The 20425-nt window shown below is 28.3% G+C and overlaps 2 protein-coding genes across 8 annotated transcripts; one reads left to right on the forward strand and one right to left on the reverse strand.

Moving 5' to 3' along the window:
* Positions 1 to 1457: 1457 nt before the first annotated feature.
* Positions 1458 to 16063, reverse strand: Dop (microtubule-associated serine/threonine (MAST) protein kinase dop). 6 transcript variants are annotated; one of them, XM_074242438.1, is made up of 19 exons: positions 15876 to 16054; positions 15466 to 15736; positions 15245 to 15347; positions 14570 to 14890; positions 14324 to 14403; positions 13589 to 13691; positions 12948 to 13029; positions 12765 to 12864; positions 12344 to 12567; positions 12084 to 12159; positions 10732 to 10962; positions 10401 to 10632; positions 8487 to 10221; positions 7875 to 8056; positions 7533 to 7750; positions 6898 to 7230; positions 6524 to 6589; positions 5351 to 5867; positions 1458 to 5086 (listed from the first exon to the last, which is right to left on the reverse strand). In XM_074242438.1, exons 4-19 carry the CDS (start codon positions 14748 to 14750, stop codon positions 4167 to 4169), a joined length of 5280 nt encoding a protein of 1759 aa, XP_074098539.1. In that variant the 5' UTR covers positions 14751 to 14890; positions 15245 to 15347; positions 15466 to 15736; positions 15876 to 16054; the 3' UTR covers positions 1458 to 4166. The 6 variants fall into 6 exon arrangements, with proteins under 6 accessions (XP_074098539.1, XP_074098543.1, XP_074098540.1 ...); XM_074242442.1 differs by having other exon boundaries at positions 8517 to 10221; positions 15466 to 16055; XM_074242439.1 differs by having other exon boundaries at positions 15245 to 15289; positions 15466 to 16054.
* A 1093-nt stretch (positions 16064 to 17156) lies between these two features.
* Positions 17157 to 20350, forward strand: LOC141527185 (metalloendopeptidase OMA1, mitochondrial-like). Of its 2 annotated transcripts, none has more exons than XM_074242528.1 (7): positions 17157 to 17376; positions 17804 to 18776; positions 18853 to 18992; positions 19060 to 19233; positions 19303 to 19410; positions 19535 to 19912; positions 20017 to 20350. In XM_074242528.1, the coding sequence occupies exons 2-7, from the start codon at positions 18398 to 18400 to the stop codon at positions 20128 to 20130; spliced, it is 1293 nt and encodes a 430-aa protein (XP_074098629.1). In that variant the 5' UTR covers positions 17157 to 17376; positions 17804 to 18397; the 3' UTR covers positions 20131 to 20350. The 2 variants fall into 2 exon arrangements, with proteins under 2 accessions (XP_074098629.1, XP_074098628.1); XM_074242527.1 differs by having other exon boundaries at positions 17157 to 17366.
* Positions 20351 to 20425: the final 75 nt, after the last annotated feature.

A 20425-nucleotide genomic window follows, 5' to 3' on the forward strand; every position in this document is an offset into this window, starting at 1 on the left:
AGAGTCCACACATGCAACAGCGGGGACAAGAATCAGCTTCACTCCTACACAGTTTGCGATATATGTGTGGACAAGAGTGAGAAGCTTTAACGGAAGGTAATAAAGAAAACAAGGAAGAAATCTGAGTGAGAATAAGAATTAAGCAGAGAAGGAGAATAAGAAAGAATAAGATAAATTTTTTTACAGGATAAAAATTATGAATAAATATATATTGATCATTTTAATTAATTACACTGAATTTAACAGACATTTAACAATTTTAAAAATTTTCATAACAATTAAATTATAATGAAAAAAATTCACATTTAAAAATTATTTAAAATTATTAGCGCGAAATTTTTTTAAATATTTTTTTTTGCAATAATTAATTGATTGCAAAAATTCCAAAAATTTTTAAATATCTGCTAATTTCAGTAATTTTTTATTATTGCTAGTTATTAGACAAAAAATAAAAGATATAAACACAAATCTCTATTTTTTATAAAATAATAACTTTAAATATTTAGCTATTAATTTTATCTGTTAAAAATTTTTGTTTAAATCAATTAATGATACTTTAAAATCAAAGTAAATAAATATTTAAATTATTTTATTGTAATTGTTTAAATTAGCCATGTCATATTTTTTAAAAATAATTGTTTAATAATTTTACTGATTAAAAAAATTATTGACAAAAAAATTTTAAATTACTTAAATAAAAATAAATTTATTAAAAATTTACTAGCAACCTTGCCTAATAATTATTAATTAAGTAAATACTTACAAAGTAAATGCTTACAAACATTTTGAACATCTAGCTAGTATTGCTATTTAATAATAAAAATTTTTCTAATTAATAAGGATACAAATAAATAAATTTATAACATAAATAATTGGTAATTGAATCTTATTATTTTTATTTACCAATATGAATTATTTAAATCACAGAACTTATTGATCTATTATAGATAAAAGATAATACATTTCAATCAGATTATAAATCCGGTATATCAAGTGTATTAATGTATATCTGTAATATCAATTTAAAAAATAATAATTTTCAAATGATCGATACAATTATAAACTTTTACAATCACATTATATTTTTTTACTATACACATTTTAATTCGGTTTTTATATCTCATATATTATTACTAGTTCAGCAAACACACACATCGATCATTTTATATAGAGTCTATAAAAAAGACTCTATTTATTTAAGCAAGTTTTATTAATTATAGTTTTTTATTTCTTCCGAATAACCCCCCCCCCCCCACCCCGATCGATTGCCCTTTTCTACTGATTATTTTCAAACTGTATCGTTTTATAAATCGGTTCCCTTAATTCTGTGATAAATGATCAAAAAGTACTTTCGATTTACAAAAAAGAAGAAATGTAAGTGCAGATTTAAGATATGTGTTTCAATAAAAAAAAAAAAAAAAAAATTAATTTTTATTTTTATACGATTGATAAAAAAAAAAAAAAAAAAAAAAAAAAAAAAAAAGTCACAACCTAAATTTAAATAAAAAAAGCTGATGTAAAAAAAAGCTTGTCTATTTGCTTTTACAGTTTCACTAAATACAAATGGAAATAAATGATAATAATAATTATAATATCATTAGTGATAAAGAAACAATAACAAATAAATTTAAAATTTACCTAAGCTATTGATTTACCTATTGTACTTTATTAACTTTAAGATTTAAAATATCTTTTGATCAGCGATTAAATGTGAATATACTAAGACAACTAGTCTTTTAATTCTAATTTAATAACAATTTAAATGTTTACAACACATAAACACGATAATTTTATGTTTTATAGCACGAAAATTCTATAGCAAGCGAAAAAACTTTTTTTTTACCAATAGTATAAGACATTCAACGGTTTGTTAGCTAACTTATAAGTTAGCTTCAAGTTTTAATAACCTATCTCTTTCTTCTTATTCCATACTTGGATTAATTTAAATCTAGCTTTTTAAATTCTTCTTTTGTATCTTGTACCGATTTTTTTGATTGCAGTTAAATACAACTTCACCTTACTTGGCACAATCCAAATAATATTTACAAAGAATATGATGAAAAATTGACAATTTTAAAAAAATAATGTTGACAAACTTAAACGTAATAATTAATAATTAAACTTAACATTTTTTTAATTTAAAAATTACAATAACTATTTAAAGCTAGTTTTTTATTTTCAAACTTTTTCGTCCGTCAATTAAATTGTCAACATTTAATATTAATAATTAATATTTTATCAATTATTATAACAAATTATTTTTTTATTAAGAAATTAATACTTAAGGGAAGAAATACGTGTAGAAGGCCGTTTTCATGCTGATTTTTATTAATTTTTCATGAATTTCAATTCCAAAAAAAAAAAAAAAGTAAAAATTTGCATTTTTTAGATAATAATCCAGATTACAATGAGTATAATCCAAATTATAATGAGTATAATCTAGATTATAATGAGTATAATCCAGATTATAATGAGTATAATCCAGATATCACGCAGTATAATCTAGATTATACTAGCTACTATCTGAAATTTTTTTTTTTACCATAGATATCACTGAGTATAATCTGGGATGATATTCAGTGTTATCTTATTCTTTCCGTGTATATATAAAATAACCTGATAGTTACAATAATTTTTATATCTTAAAAAAATTAATAAAGGTCACCATGAAAATATCCTTCTACACATATTTCTTCCCTTAACATAACAGTCTTCCAGCAATTTATTTTTTTAGATATAAAAATTTTAATAAGAATATAAAAAAAATAACAGTAATTTTAAAAAATTTTTATTTTTTTAAATAAACTGTCGGGCTTCTGTTACTTTCAGTATAAAAAAATGTAACTACAATTGAAACAATGAACATCAATAAATGTTAATAACTTTAACTAAACTTTCTAATGAAGAAAAAGTAAGAAAAATGACAATTAAAATTTAAAATATCTAATTAAATATTAAACACACATTGCTTATATTAATCAGTAAACGATTGCTCGCAAACATTATTAATAACAAAATTGTAATACAAAAGACATTTAATGTCACAATAATTATGTTTTATTTCTTCGATGTTGGTGTTAATAAATTATTTTTTCGTGAATACGTGACATATTTATTTTACTGGTATATTGAAAATTTAAATTTAATTTTTATTTTTTATAGTTATAAGCTTCCAGAGTGAGCGATGCTTATATTATCTAAATATTTTATTCGATTGTTTTAAATATTAATAAGACAATTATTATCAATCTATTTAGATTTATATTATCATTCATCATACATGATTATTAAATTTTTATATATTTATATGTGACTTTAAGTTATTAAAAAAAAAAAAAAAAAAAAAAAAAAAAGTAGCTCGTGCACATTAAGATTTTACGCATTTAAATCTATGAAAATCAATTCCATTATTATTTATAATTTTTTTTTCTCATAAATTTGATAATATCGGCGATGAAATGGCAGCTTGACTGTTAGGCTGTGTCAGAAATAATTTTTTTTTTTTCAATAACTACCTTAAAAGTTAATTAAAAAATTAGGATGTAAATTTTTAATTTAAACTTTTAAGATATAATAATAATAATAATTGATAAAAAAATTTTTTTTCAGTGACACAGTCTATTGACAGTAATTAATTCAAATAATTTAAAAAAAAATTTAGCCGATTTTTTTTTTTAAATTCAAACATGCTTGTCTATTGAAATGACAAAAATAATATTATTAAATTTAAAATGTGAATGAAAATGAGATTGATTAAATACTTAATATGACGATTAGTGTTTCAGTCGAGTGTACATAATTTATATGAATAAATTCTGGTTAATATTTTAAATTAATATTATTTAATTTTAATTGTTAATTTACATAATGACCAAAAAAGGAATGCGTATGCTGTGATGTATTTTAAATATTTGACACAAAAGCCTGACAAATAATTTTTTTTCCGCTATTTACACTTACAATCATCTATAATTTTAATTATTTACAATCAAAAGGGCGTTGGATTAAAATTATCTTTGATGATTTTCTATAAATTTTTGTAAAGAAAGCAACTAATCAAATTAACAAAATATGAATAAAAGTATGCTTCCGACTACTCAATTTATTTGTATTACTAAAAATAAATAACTGACAAAAATAATAATAATAAATAAAAATAATTAACTTTACTTATTTTTTTTATCCTCAGCTGCACTAGTCTCCGTTTTAGAAGATCCAGAAGTCGACGAATCTGTGCTGTCAACTTTGTATCTCTTTAAAATTTTACGCGTATCTGGACTTGTTTCCATTTTACTTTTATTAAACATTTTACACTCAATAATTTTAGGAGTCGCGGCGTCGAACTCATTGCAAGCTGTAGCAGAAGCTGTTGAAGTTGGATTTTTCAAGCATTGGTTGGCAGCTAAAGACGCAGTAGACATCGACACAGAAGTTGAAGTAAAAGAAGTTGTGGATATCGACGAAGTTGATGATGACAAAGAAGACATCGATGACAGTGATGATTTGCCGCCTTCACTGACGCAAGGTATCACAGTCCTGACGGAATCTGAAGACGCGCTGCTCTCCGAGTTGGAGCTTATTTTACTGTCGTCATTTTTGTCCAGCCCAGAAGTAACTTTATCGCTGATTGAAGTGGACTCGCTGATATCCTTGCAATAATCGTCGCTCTTGCATCCAGTAGGAGAGTCCTTTTCCTCGGCGATTCGCGGCAACTGAGTCCCTCCGCAAGAGTTGGACAATCCTACACCACCCATGGGGATGTTTATAGACATAGGAATCGTGTGTGATATCTTGGAGTACTCACTGGATTTTTCTACTGATTTTTTTATATCATTCTTGTCATTGTCTTTGGACGCGTCGCTGTTATCGTCGCTGGATTCCGGATGTGATGTCTGAGCGATCGTCATTCTGGGAGTTACACGCACTACGCTGTTTGCCAGCGGTGATATTGAAGTTTTATTTTCCGCTGAACGTGGGTGTAATCTGTCGGGACTCAAAGCGCGACGCAGTAAAGGTGAACCTGGCTCTGCTGACTTTGGACGGCCGTAACTTTTTTTGGAGCTCGCTGGAGTAGACAAAGAAGTTCCTATTATCCAAAATAATACGGGTAATTACATGGGTTTAAATATTTATCAGTGGTGGGTATTAATTAAATTTTTAATTTAATTATTCTTTGGTTTAAATCTGGAAAAAGTCAAAAAATTCAATAACTAAGCAGTAAAATAAAAAAAAAATAAAATAAAATAAAAAAAAGATTTTTTATCGAATAAAATAAAATAAAAAATTTGATAATTGTAAAAATAATTTAAACTTTACCCAAAACTGATATAAGCATTAAAGTTTTATTTACCTGGACTGTATGACTGTGTAGTGTTAGAACTGCCAGGTTGGTGTCCAGTAGGGAAGGCCAGAGGACTTGGACTTCGCGTAGGACTGGCAGGAATTGGCGAAGGACTGGGAGTCCTTGCCAACGGTGACAGTGGAATGTGACCGACGGACTTTCTGCGATTAGGCGAATGTATATTTTTAGCAGCCGAGTGTAATTTGTGTTTCAATCCGTGCAGTGTACTTGGTCGCTGATAATGAGGCGATTGATTAGCAATCGTGCTGATACCAGCGCCTACAGAAGTACTTGAGCCTGGTGACGAAGACGAATTCGGGCTCGAGCAGGGACTTGAGTTCCCTCCAGGTGAATGATAAGAATCTACGCTAGGACGGTTTGACGTCGATGCGGACGGAGTACATACAGACTTAGGTAGACCAGCGAAATATGCCGAGGACTCTTGTTGAGGTGGTAAAGATCGAGTGAACGACTGAAATGAACGGCTCGGTGTTACCATGGACGGAGAACATATTCCTGCGGCCATCTATTTTAAATTAATTTAAAATTAATTATTAATAATTAGTAGTAAAAATTTATAAATTCAGTTGTTAGTTTAAATTATAACTAACGATGTAATTTACTCCTTGATTGTATTAAGAGGCACAACCAGTGTTAAATTTTTAAAAAACCTTTTTTTAATAAGAAAAATTTTTTAAAATCTTAAAATTGTCAGTTAGTGTGTTTCGAAATTGGGCAGCCGATATTTTCTAGTTAAACGAGAATTTTTTTTTTTTTTTTTTTGGTTTCATTCCAACAGTGGAGGACCTTTTTTTTTTTTTTAGCACCGTCGGAGATGGGGTGTAACTCGGAAAATATTTAATTTTTTTCTTCAAAAATTTTATTGTATATTCTTAAAATATGTATTAATATACCCTTAAAATTTTCAAACAATTCATAAAGAACTTTTTTTTATTTTAATTCCCAAAAATCACCTTTTATTTAAGCTGTCACTCTGATTGTGCCCTTTAAATATGAATAAATTGAAATAATTAATTAAATAAATAATTTATCACGACAAAAGTTTAAAGCGTGCTAGTGTTTTAAATAAAAAACAACAAAAAAGCATCACGTACTGAATAATAAAATTATTAAAAGAATATATTAAGGATAAACAATAAAATAAAAATAATAAAATCATACCATAAGTGGAGGTTTGCTGTCGCTGGGTAGAATGGGTGCCGACAATGGGCAACTGATAGTTAATGGCTGAAAATAATAAGAATACAAAGTGTTGCTTAGCACTGATGCTGCTTCTGATTTACCTTATTACACACGTCACCATGATCTGCTTTTATTAAATATATATTTACAGTTAATTATAAAATAAAAAAATTATTTTATAAAATAAATTGAAAGAAAATTTTGAATAACATGCTGAGAGTGAATAGAGCAAGTGTTGTCGCGAACGTGCGTAAAAAATATCATAATAAATCAGTGACAAGTATTATTATGAATTATGATTATTGTATTTAAAATATAAGTGTTTTAATGATCAAGAGTAGCTTATTAAATACCTGCTGCATTTCAACGCTCGCACGTTTGGAGCTTATTCTCCGGAAAAGTGACGTCTTCCTTTTCTTATCTGAATGATCGCGTTTTTGTTTACGCTGCCGGTGCAATGTCCTGCGGGCCATTTTACTTTGTGCGAGCTCGCGCTTCCGGCCGCCAGTCTTAATACTTGTATTCTCCAGGGGTGTGCTACGAAGTGTTACGTGATCTCCACCGCTGAGCATTAATTGTAACACTTGCGTATGATATAGACCTTGTACTGGTTCGCCATTGATATGTGTTATCAGATCACCTGGTCTTAAACCAGCTTCAAATGCAGGGCTCGATTGATCTACAGCCTTTTTTAAAATTAAATTCATTTAGATTAATTACGATAATAATTAAGAAATTATAAAATTATATAAATTATTTTAACTTTCTCAGACTCTTGATAATTTTTCAAGGATTTTTTTTTTAACATAAAAAGAAACTTTAGTTTAATAATTAATATTTACTTTTAAACTATCAGCAAAAATATATCTTTGCTTTATTAAATAATGATTATTCTTTTAATAAGATAGATCAAAACTTTTACTTCCTTAAAGTAATTAACTTAAATTAAAAAAATGATAAAAATAAATATTAATAAATGAAAAATTACCATAACTAAATGATGCATTGTGTAAAAATCACTATCTCCATAATAAACTCTTATAGTATGAACAGTGAAACCAAAACCATTCGGACCACGACGGATAATTATCGGAGGTTTCAAACTCGTAACAAGTGGACTTAATTCACGACACGGTGATGTATCTCTGGATGAAGCTGTCGATGAACCACCAGGAGATTCTATCGACTGGCACATAGATGGATCGTCTAAATCATAATTATAATTTTTTAATACAAATCTTTGCCAATTAATTAACTAATTATTTTTTGCACGTAAAAAATAATTAACCGATCTCAATCGTGTTTAATTTAATAATTAATTGATACTCACATGAAAAATCATTTGTAGGAATAACGAGAGAAAGTCCGCTGGTTGATGCTGATTTAATAACAGAACGTGATTTTTGTTTGGTGGTGAACGGAAGCGGTGCTGTGTTCAACGATTCAAATGAATCTGTACTTGAATTATGTTTATCTGCCGCTATTTCTTTATTAGCTGCTGCTAAATCAATCCTGAGATAAGAAAATAATTCAATTAAAATAACTCCGTGTTTCAAGTAATTCTAATCATTTTTTATAATCACGTGCGAGTACATTTAAATGATAATAAAATATTCATCTAATTTAAACAAAAAAAAAAAAAAAAATAAAATAAAAAAATTTTTTAAGTATTTACAAGTGGGGTCTTTAATTTTTATTTTTTTAAACGAAATTTCTGCTTAATTTTTTTCTTTCATGACATTTTTTTTCATCACCTTTTATATGACCTTGCTTATAAATTAAATTAAAAAAAAATTTCGGTCATAAATGAGCCGTAAAAACAAACAGAATAAAAAAAATTGAAAATGTTAATTATTCACCTAATTATGGCCCAAAATTGACCCCACTTGTAAATAATAAAATAAAAAAAAAAAAACTTGCCAGCTAAGGCAAAATGACTCACATGTGATCACCATCAATGGAAATACTGAACCTGGGCAGCTTATCACGCGCATGATTATGTCTTCGTCTATGAATCTGTGGACTAATGTCATCTGATTCAGTTTGCGAGGACTCTGGAGTACTGAGATTAACACTTGCAGCACTAACAGATGAAGTATTAACAGTACTTAAAGATTCAGTCGTTGGTTTCTTAATAACAGTATTACGCGATTCGTCACTACTGCTACTGATACTATTTCCGCTTAAAGTTGACGCTAGACTGCTATTTAATGAAACAGTCAAGTCCAAGCTTTTGTTAAGACTATCGCTACTGTCGAGACTCTTGGTACTATCCAAGCTTTTACTGTTAGCTTCATTACTACTGTCCTGAGTATTTTTGGCAGTGGGTGGCAGAGGAAAGCGATTTTTATCGATAGTCAACGAGGATAACGGATGAGTTTTTTCGGGGTTTAATCTCAATGGGGGTGAGTAGGAAGAGCTCGGTGATAATTGCGATACGTTGCGTTCAAGTTCATTGCGGAAAAGTTGTTTCTTGGTAAAATCAAGTTCATTATTATCATTGACAAGAACTGGCGGACGTGACTGGGATATTTTCCGTGATTGAGGTGAATAAGAAGAAAAACTTCCGAACAAAGGTGAATCATCAGTATCGTCAGTGTCCTCACCAAAATCGTGACTGTAACGATCCATCCGTGTGTCAAAATAACTGGTGTCTTCCTCGTTAGTCAATTGTGGCACAAATTCAGCTTTCTGCCGCAAAAGTGTGTTCCAGTTAACGTTAAAAAAGTACAAATGCTCTTTTACTTCGTGAGCACCGCCAGTACCTAACCGCTCTCGCGGATTCTGCTGCAGTAAATTAGTTATAATATCTTTAGCCTCTGGTTGTACCAGCCAGTCCTCCTCATCTGGCCACTCGATGTCATCATTGACCGTGTGGGCGAACAGTTCTTCAGGCGTTTCGCCGAAAAATGGAACACACCCAATCAAAAATTCGTAGAGAATTATTCCCATAGACCACCAATCAACCGGCTTGCCGTATCCTTGACGCAAAATAACTTCTGGGGCAATGTACTCGGGCGTACCAAAGACTTGTTTGTCAGAAAATTGCCGGGTGTCGCGATCAATATAGCCCTCGTACAAATTTGTCGCAAGTGACATCAAACCCATTTTACTCAGCCCAAAATCAGTCAATTTAATGTGACCAAGAGCAGTTATTAATAAATTATCGGGTTTCAAATCACGATGAACTATTCCGTAGCTGTGTAAGTACTCAACAGCAAGTACTGTCTCGGCAAAATAAAATCGTGCCATATCTGGCGGTAATGGGCCAATATTTTTGAGTAAACTCGCGCAATCACCACCCTCAACGTACTCCATAACTAAACACAAGTGTTTTTTAGTCTCAAAACTGCAGTACATTGATACGACAAATGGATTATCTGTAAAACTCATAATATCACGTTCAGCAAACACTTGATCGACCTGATTACGTAGCATTAAATTATTTTTATTTATTTTTTTAAGCGCAAAACGTTGGCGTGTTGTTTTTTCTTTAACTAAATATACCGCACCATAAGCACCATTACTTATCAATTTTACAACCTCGTAATCACTTTCACATGGCACACGTTGTGATTTATTATCATCGTCTTTGTGTGGACTCGATGACGCTAAATCTAAATTACTGCTATTTAAACTTGCCGAATCTTCGAGTTTATTTATATCTTCTTGGAGATCTAAAAACATATTTTAAGATACGATTATCATAAATTTGTTATTTTTATTACACGGTATGCATACACTTTTAACTTTCATAAAATATATCGAGAGTTAAGATAACAGTAATGTATAAATATATATCTTTAAAGTTAATTAATGGACTTTTAATAAACAAACTAATGTATTTTTAACTCACCAGATATGGGATCTCGATTAAGTGATAATTTACTAATAATATATTGAGGAATGTCTGCCTTTATGCCATTATTTATTTTAGCTTGACCCTCAGCTTGTTCTAGTAAATGATAAAATTCTTCAGGATCAAATTCTAGGCACTCTAGTAGTCTAGCTGGCCGCGAAATTATCAACAATAATTTCTTAATTAACCCAGTTAAATGTGTCGCTGCCTCTAAAGATTTATCCTTCGTCTAAAATAAATCGTATAATGGATTTTAAATATAATGATAAAATAATTATAGCTTGAGTTAAATAACATTTCATATTATAAGGTGACAAAAAATATGAACCTCCATCAACAAGTGCTCAAGGCTTTCAGTCATCTCGTAAAAATAACGAGATGTAATAAGTTTCTCTTGTGACTTTTGTAAACAGTCGCGTGCCATCTCTATTATTTGGTGATGAACAAATCTTATAATTGGTAACGAGTCTTGAGCCACATGTGAAACCACCTCGTATTCATCTATCTCTTTGTTTTCGTTTATAAAATTTGTAAGGCGTTCCTCCATTTGTTGTGTTGCCTAATAACAATAAAAAAAAATAAATAAATAAAATTTTACTTTATTAAATTACGGCTTTTGTTAAATTGCACTGTATTTTCTTAAATATTCACTTTTTTAAAAATATAAGCTCATTGCGAAGTTATTCTCATCAAGAGCTTTCATTTGAGTATCCACATGAATTTTTGATATATTTTTCATATATACATATATATATATATATATATATATATATATATATATATATATATATATATATATATATATATATATATATAAATATATGAAAAATTGATGTGGGTACTCAAATGAAAGCTCTTGATGAGTGTAACATCAGAATGAGCTTATATCTTTAAAAATGTCAATAGTTCACAAGATACAAGGTCATTTCTTAATTATCTATCTAGAGATAGAGCATTTTCGAATGCAGCTTAAATACTTATCATAATAAATTGACTATTGGTGAGATTGATATAAAACCTTGAAAAGGCACAAATTCAAATTAAGACCCTTGCAATGACACTAAATTTTACTTAAAAAACCGATTTTATCGTATGACTATTCTGAACACAAAATTTTTTTTTCTCTTAATAATATAGATAACAAAAATTTTTCAGAATTATATGATTAATAAGATGATTATTATTAACATAAATTTAAAAAAAAAAAAAAAAAAACCCAACAACAAATAGTATAATGAATCATGTTGGGTAATAACTTATCCAAAGTTGTTTTTGAGTAATAAAAAGTAGACAGATAGGACGTCATGATAGTGTAAAAAAGCATGTTGCCCTCCGGGTTTACGGAACCCCGCGGTATTTGGGTCAGACAGATGACCTCGTAAAATAAAATGAACACAAGAATCGACGTAGTAGTCACAATAATAGTAGAAGTTGTGGAAGAACAAGAAGAAGCAGAAGGCGAAGAAATTATAGAGTAACAACCACATGAGATTTGTCGTTATTTTTGAATGAATCAAACTCATTTGTCTTTATAACTTGGCATACTGGCGCACTGCCAGTATAAGCAATACAACCATTGTATATCACTTATATATTTTCATAATACTTTTTATTACTATTTACTTATACTTTAGATTATTAAGATAATTATTTATTAACGGCAAATAGATAAAATAATACCTTCGGAAAACGTTCTTTGTAGAGTGTATTCATCATAACGATTTCATTGTCGAGAACTGGCGATCGGCTTGGACTACTGTAAAGCATAAAGAGAAATTTATTTAATAATTAAATATTTAATTAAATAAAAAGTGCAAAGATAAAAGTATAAGTAAATTTTAACAATGAATTATTTAAATTTAAAAAAGAAATTTTTTTTTTATGTTCTTAAGAACAAACTTTTGTTATTCTTTAAAAATGAATTATTGTACTAAACTTGCCTCAAACTGCGAGATCTTGGACGATGTAATGGTGATCTTCTTCCTTCTTCTTCAAGACTAAATGGTATACTACCAGGAATGCTAGATATACTTGTGCCCGGGAATCCTGGATGCGAAGAACAAGGAGTCCCGGGCTTGGAGAAGTGACAAGACAGCATACGTAATTCATCCTTTGTTGGAATGTTTGGCAACTGATGTAAACGTTCCTGACTCGAACATTGTGACTGTTATGTCAAATTTAAAAGAAAAAAAAAAAAAAATATATATATATATATATATATATATATATATATATATATATATATATATATATATATATATATATGTAGATTAGTTATTTTAAAAATAATATAATATACTTGTTAACTTAGTTGTTAAACTAAGCCAACAGGAAATTACTCAGTAAATTATTTATAATCACCGATACGTTGCTGGAACCAGGAGTTGTTCCGTAACCACTCGAAGGCAAGCTTGCAACTGACCACCGTCTACCATCAGCAGTTCCTGCTCCGCAGCCAATTCTATTGTTTAAAAAAAAAAAAATAATAAAATAAAATTATCGATAAATCTTTTATTGAACTAACAATAAAAAAAATAAAATTACCTTTTGATTGGAGCAAATGCAAAATGAGGACTTGATGACATGCGTGGACTTTCAAGCGGACTGCCCACAATAGGAACAAAAGCTAAAACATTTAAATATTTATAATAACTATTATATCGGTTGTGTTTGTTTATTTGAATAATTTATTCGTGATGTTACTGGCGAATTTATTAATGCTTTTAATCATTTAAATCTTTAGCATTTCGACTTTAGCTTTGTACAAAGTTTTTTTTTTTTTTTAATCTCTTTGTACTGAGTTAAAAGTGTTAAGTGTTGTTATTGTTAAATAAATGTAGCAACAATACTGTGATTGACGATCCATACTGAAAAGCTATTGCAACCTCATCGTCTATTTGACTCTTACGACACGTATATATAATTTGCGATAAAATCTATCGCGTGCCAAAAAATCCTAAAGATATTTCGTCACTCTCAATACGATACATGGCTACACCTTATTAAACAGTGCCAACGGTTATAGTTATACTGAGTACTGTTGATATTATTGTTTATTGTTTTATGATCTAAATTAACCTATTTATCTTAAAGTTACACGATCCCTCGTAATTGTCATAAATAATGTACATCATTGTAGAAATAAAGTTGAGTAAATATCATAATATAATATAATAATATTTTACCAGACATTGGAGAGTGACATCGAGGTAGAGTGGGTGAAGTTGTCGCGATAAAGGATTTACGTTGTGCTGCTTTAGCTGCCCGTCGAGGAATATTAAATTCGCGCTAAAATTTTAATCAATTATTATTATTAATAATGTTAAAAAAAATACTAAAATCGGTGATTTTACTTATTAAAGAGGAATTATTATATTTAAGCCAACTTACCCGATCCACTAGGAGACTATTCAATTTTTATTTATCAATTATTTCACTACAATTTTTTTTAATTGTGCATTTTTTTTTTTAATATATCAATAAAATTAAAATAGTGACCCCACTTGAAAATATTTACTAAAAATTTTTCAATCCCAAATTATCGGAAAAATTGTGCTTAAATGATCCTTAAATATTTTCTATCCATGCATTGCATTGCATTTTTGAAAAATCCATAAAAAAATGAACAATTAAAAAAAAAAAATTTATTATTACAAATTTATCAAATTTAACAAATTTTCAAAACAAATTAAAAAAGTTGAATATCATAATTTTTTTAATTTTTAATTATTATATCTTCACCCGAGGATGGCATGAGTGCTCATACCGACAATATAGTGGTGAAATAATTAATAAATAAAAATTGAATAATCTCTAAGTGGATCGGATAAGTTGGCTTAAAAATAATAAATCTTCTTCAATTATTATTAATATTAATTATAAATTAACATTAAAATTAATTAAGAGTTTCAATGACTTACCATGTGAACTGAGAGTGATGGCGCAGATTTACCGATAGCAGAATTACGCATTCTTACAAGGTTAGACAATTCGTTGCCAGCTGCAAGTATAAATAACAAAATATATCTGTCATCAATTGATTTTATTAGTTATGCAAAAGGTACCAAGTTATGACATACAACAAATAGTTTTAATCAACAGGCAAAGAGCATGTGTACATAATAAAATGTCAATATATATATACATAAAGTATGTTTAATACTTACAAGCACGAACTGGTGCCTCTTTGCTCTCAACTTTCGCTGGCAGTGATCTCCGAGTAGTCTCTGGTTCCATTGGATTATTTTTATGATCCTCAGACTCAGCTTGATCGAATACAAGAACCCGTGAGGGATTTCCATGTGACCTTAGCCGCGGTCGACTTGGTCTATTCCGTCCAGGATCCATTTTTTTGATTATTTATTTTATTTATACTATTCACGCTGGCTATTTTATTCCTTTTAAACTCCAGCAATGCTATTTATTCTGCCTCAGCTATTTTTTTATGTATTTATTCAAGTTCTTCTTTTAGATTTATCACAGAAATACTAAACAAATAATTATTTTAAGATTAACATATCTCATATCACTTTTAAATCCACCAATTATCATTGTTTTTTTATTACTTAATTTTCTACAACGTAAGTCTACTCCAGTTAATTAACAATAATGTTCATTATCAATTATCACTTGATAATTAAATAAATATATTAAGTTTAAAAAAAAAAAAATTATCAAGTTACTTTTTATTTATTAAAAGTTAAAAAATTAAGTAATAAAAAATTTTTACACATTTTAATTAAAATTAATAAAATTTAAAAGAAAATAAAAACTAAGTTCTTTTAAATGTATGAATAAATAATGGGAAAAAGAAAAAAAAAAAAAATAAATAATCAATGTACCTTGTAAAAAAACCCTTGAATATCCGGGAAATAATAAACATCAGTCTGCAGAAGGTAGCGATGAAAAAAAAAATGTATAAAATAAAATATTTTTTCGTTCACTCTGAAAACACGGAAAAACTTTTATTTAATAACTCACTTAAAAGATAACACAACAACTGGCTCACTCTCATTAATTATTACACTTAATAAATATTAATAATTAAAAAAAAAAATATTACCGTGAAAAATTTAGCGAGTCGACTCCTTTTGATATCAATGTGTTATTTTTATGTGTAAAATTTTTATGGATGAATAAATAATAAAATATTAATTTATCACACCAATTATTCAATATTATAGTCCTTAATTTTTTTGAAGTAAATAATAACCCTGATGATGATGATTTGACGTGTTTGTATTGAATTAAACTCTCGGAGGAATGAGTGTAGGTGAATTGGGAGGACGACGGTACACGATAAACCTGACGAGTCTAAGTGGCATCCTCGTGGACTGTTTAGAGAAACTCGACAATTGTTATTTGTATTGACGTGCAACCGTGACCCGGGTTGTTGTGCGACGACTACGATCGACGATAGATCGCATCGCGTTTAACCAAACGTTCGAGAGGGAAATTAATTACGAAACGTACCACTCGGCCATGGGTTCCTCTGTGCTCTGACTCATGACGGACGGAACGAATGCGGCTAGCCAGCGACAGCGACAGAATACAGAACACAGGCGCACATCCAATACCCACGTATTTACTGCTTGCTAGTTGCTGGGTGCTGGGTACACACACGGTGTGTACGTACACTGGAGTTAGTCAGTGTGTGCCAAGTCACACCTAATGATATTCTGTATGTTTCAGGCGGGTTAGTAGTCTATCCACTTTTATAATTTAGATGAAAAATATAAAAATATATCATGTAAGCAAACCATTCGTAACGTGATTGGTCAAATATATCAAAGCATAAAAATATATGCAAATCCTAAATTCATGCGCGCGCAAATTTGAATTCTAGTAATCTATACTACTCGTGTTGCTCATGTTTAGGACCTGGATTATTGGAAAAGGATATACATACAGTTTTTTTCTTTCTTACACTTTTATTTTGATCCGCTCGGTTGGTAAGAAGAATATATACATTTGTCGTGTCGGTAAAAATAATATCTCTCTTGTTGAACAATTTCATGTTTCAAAAATGATACTAGAATTCAAATTTGCGCGCGCTTAAGTTTAGAGTTTGTATATATTTTCATGCTTGTTTGTGATATATTTGACCAATCACGTTACAAATAGTTTGTTTCCATAATACTGATATATTTTTATATTTTTCATCCAAATTATAATAGTGCATTCAAGTTAGCTGTCACCTGATTAATTTTTAATTTTATTTAACAATTAAATTAAGTATAAAAAATTATTTTTAAAAAATTGCATTTTTTTGTTTTTAAAATTTTTAGATGTCAATTTTCTTTTCTTATTTTTTTGCCACAATTTATTTGTTAATAAAAGTTATAAAAATTATTAAATATCTGCTAAATTAATTTCCATTAAAAAAAATGCATTTTTTATTTTTTTAATTTCTAAATGTCAATTTTTTTTTTGCCATAATTTATTTTTTAAAATTATGAAATATGTGTGACATTAATTTTCATGTTTTAAAATTGCATTTTTAATTTTATTAAATTTCTACAATTCTATTTTTTTAATAATTTTTTGACACAATTTACTTATTAAAGAAAATTTAAAAAATCGTGACAGCTAAATTTAATGTCATTTTTAATTCTATAATTGACTTTGATAAAATATTAATAAAAAATTATTTTTAATTTATAAGTAAAAATAAATTGAAAAAAAAAATTTGGCAGCAATGATATGATATAATTCAAAAAACGTTCGATCAAGAACAGCGAATGACGTTTTCCGTTCGAATATTTTCAACAATAGTCATACGCAACTTTTATTTTGCCCATTAATAATTATTTAGCCTTAAACAATGTCATAGTTTCAAAAAGCTCAGCTGTCAATAATAATAGTGTTAATAATTAATCGTATTAAAAAAGCCGGAAATTGTATTCATTGATATATAACTGTTGACAACAAAAACCAGTGGATGAGTGATACTTCACTTTCCTCGTGAGTATAGGTTATGATTAATATTTTATATGAAAATTAAGTTAGTCGAAATCTAAAAAAATTTTAATTTTGTTTATTCACAAAATTATCCCAAAAAAAAAATTTCATTTGTAAAAAATGAGAATTAATTTAGCAGATATTTATTAATTTTTAGAATTTGTCAAAAAAATTCTAAAAGTTATAAAATATCTGCTAAATTAATTATCATATAAATTATGGCAAAAATAAATGAGAAAAAAATTGACATTTAGAAATTTTACAAAATTACAAATGCAATTTTTATAAAAATATTTTTTTGTTCCAATTCAGTCAACAAAAAAAATTTTTTTTAATTAAAAACGTCAGCTAACTTTAGTATTATATATTTCATTAGTTTATTTGAATCACGTGGAAATAAATTAAACAGATAAATAATATATTTATTGAAATAAAAACAGGATTTTTCGGAGGTGACTAGACATGTCCTGGCATTACAAATTCAATTTGTACGGAGGCTCATCAAATTTAGTTTCATTTATACCTGCAAGAGCATCAGTGTTATCGTCCTCTTCCACATCAACACCAAAACCTTCAACAGCAGTAACAACAACAAACACTGATTACAAATTAATAAAAGAACGTCAACGTCCATTTTGGTTGCAATTAATTGTGATATTTTTTTCAAAACGAATGCTGTATGCTGCTGCTCAATATGGAATTTCATTTGGTGTGATGCTTCATTATCACACACGTTTAGGTTTTCATTTGTTTCTACTTGCTGCATGCATACAGCACTATGGAAATAATTAAATTATAAATTCTTGTCAACACTCGCCATTATTATAATTATAATTGTTAAGTTTTTAATTGATTTAATTTACTAAAAAACATTCAATGCTTTTAAATTATTTAGAGTTGGTAAAAAAATTTTATTTTATTGTCTGTTACTATTTTAGCTTGCTTAATTAAAGTTAAATATTAACAGGCGGGTATTACATAAAATAAAAATAATAATTTTAAATAAATTAGTAATAAGAATAAAATAAATCAAAATGTTGACATTAAGAAGGGTGTTATCGATAAATAGAAAACAAATTGTTAAACAAAGTACGGTGAAATTGACAGTTCACCGTACCAGCACTCTAGGAAATAATTGTTACCAGTTTCATTTGTCACGGTCATTATGCAATGAATCATCGTCATCATTAGCTAAAATTAGTCAGCGTAGATTGCTCAGGATAAATAATAGCGTTTTAAATAAAACACCTTGCCGACAAATTTCACCGACAGTCGCCTTATTGATAAGACCGCTCACGAGAATTGGCGCATTGTTGTTTGGAAGATTCTTCAGAAGATGGTGGGCCAAGAAAACTCCAGAGGAAAAAAAATTATACATGGACTGGGTATCGAAGCAGCGGCAAAAAATATACGGTAATTTATTTGATTTTTTTATTATTTAACTTTATTATAATTTAATGTTAATTTTTTTTTCTTAAAATTTTTCTAGGGGCCCTAGGATTTTTTATGGCCATTCTTTTTATGTTCTACATAATGAATATTGAGGTTGATCCATTGACGGGAAGATCCAGATTTATTATTATGACTTCCAATCAACAGAAAGTCCTCGGAAGGCTTACTTTTGAAAACGTAAAGATGTTTTATTTTAATTAAAAAAAAATTTTTTTATTAATTAAATAATTTTTTGTTGAAATAGTATTTGGAGAACTTCAAAGACTTTATAGTACCTACCACGCATCCAGCGTACAAAAGATTGTTAAGAGTAGTAAATAGAATATTAGAAGCTAATCAAGATTTACCTCAAGTTAAAGAAAGAGAATGGACGTTATCTGTAATTGATAAGGATGATCCAAACGCTTATGTCTTGCCAGTAAATTACTCAAATTTTTTTTTTTTTTTTTTTTTTAATATATTTTATTAATTATTTACTTTATTTTAGGGTGGAAATATTTTTGTTCACATAGGATCATTAAAATTAACTGAAAATGATGATCAACTGGCAATTATAATAGCTCACGAGGTCGCTCATGTTCTTCTACAACATCCCGTAAGTTTGCTAATAAATCCACAAATATTCTAATTTTTTTATTGAAGAAATTAATAAAAAAAGAAATATTTTTTTAACTGATGAAATATTAATAAAAAAAAAAAATTAATTTTATAAATTTCAGATTGAACAAATTTCTAGGAATTTTCTCCAAGATATTCTGATGGCTGTGCCCATCGCTGTAGTATGGGCACTGTTCCCTGATCTATTGGCATTGTTACTCCAAGCATTTGGAATAAATATGTTTGATATCCTCGTAACGTATCCATACAGCAGAAAGCTAGAAAATGAAGCTGATAACATCGGACTGCAGTTAGCTGCCAAAGCTTGTTATGATGTACGACACGCTGTTGTATTGTGGGGAATAATGAGGACGCTTGCGGAATTAAAAATAAACCCTGAAGTTGTTCCTTGGCTTAATACGCATCCTAATCATGAGGACCGAGAGAAAAATTTGACTAAGCAATTACCTCTAGCAATTGCCACCAGACAGCAGTCAAGAGTAATTTTTTTTTCTTTTTACTTTTTTTTTTGAAAAAAAGTTGATTAAGTGTTCGTTTTTCATGTACAAATTTTTTAAACTAACTCTAACTATCTATTTTACAGTGTCCAATGCTGAATCCAGCTGATCCAATAAAATACTTTAATTCACTCAGTCTTAAAGAGCGAGAAATAAAAATGGAACGAAGAGGTTTCGTGCAATCAAAGATAATGTTATAAAAGCGAATATTATCATTGATTATTTATTATTTAATTATCATAGTTCAATAATTAATTTATAAAATTTTACTTTCATTAATATTTATTGCAAAGTAGTTTTAAGTTTGCAAAAATATCATTTATTAATTATTTTAATTTTATTTATTTCAATGACGAATATTTTATCTTGAATGTGACAATTATTTTTCGAAAAGCAATAAAAATATTCTAAAAATTACAAGATGGAAAATTTATTTTTAAAAAATGCCAACCATCCTTTTCAATTATTTATATTCACTTATTATAATAATAATAA

The sequence above is a fragment of the Cotesia typhae genome, unplaced genomic scaffold, assembly GCF_013202065.1.
Source record: "Cotesia typhae breed Kobodo isofemale line unplaced genomic scaffold, CoteBio_Ctyphae contig_4, whole genome shotgun sequence".
Taxonomy (NCBI): domain Eukaryota; kingdom Metazoa; phylum Arthropoda; class Insecta; order Hymenoptera; family Braconidae; genus Cotesia; species Cotesia typhae.

Excerpts from the sequence above, each read along its gene's own strand:
- Dop (XM_074242438.1), bottom strand. The coding sequence starts at position 14,750 with ATGGATCCTGGACGGAATAGACCAAGTCGACCGCGGCTAAGGTCACAT. Across the intron at positions 14,404-14,569 it reads AGAGGCACCAGTTCGTGCTT|CTGGCAACGAATTGTCTAAC; the intron begins GTAAGTATTAAA and ends TTATACTTGCAG. Across the intron at positions 8,057-8,486 it reads TCCATTGATGGTGATCACAT|GATTGATTTAGCAGCAGCTA; the intron begins GTGAGTCATTTT and ends TTCTTATCTCAG.
- LOC141527185 (XM_074242528.1), top strand. The coding sequence starts at position 18,398 with ATGTTGACATTAAGAAGGGTGTTATCGATAAATAGAAAACAAATTGTT. Across the intron at positions 18,993-19,059 it reads GAAGGCTTACTTTTGAAAAC|TATTTGGAGAACTTCAAAGA; the intron begins GTAAAGATGTTT and ends TTGTTGAAATAG. Across the intron at positions 19,234-19,302 it reads CAAACGCTTATGTCTTGCCA|GGTGGAAATATTTTTGTTCA; the intron begins GTAAATTACTCA and ends ACTTTATTTTAG.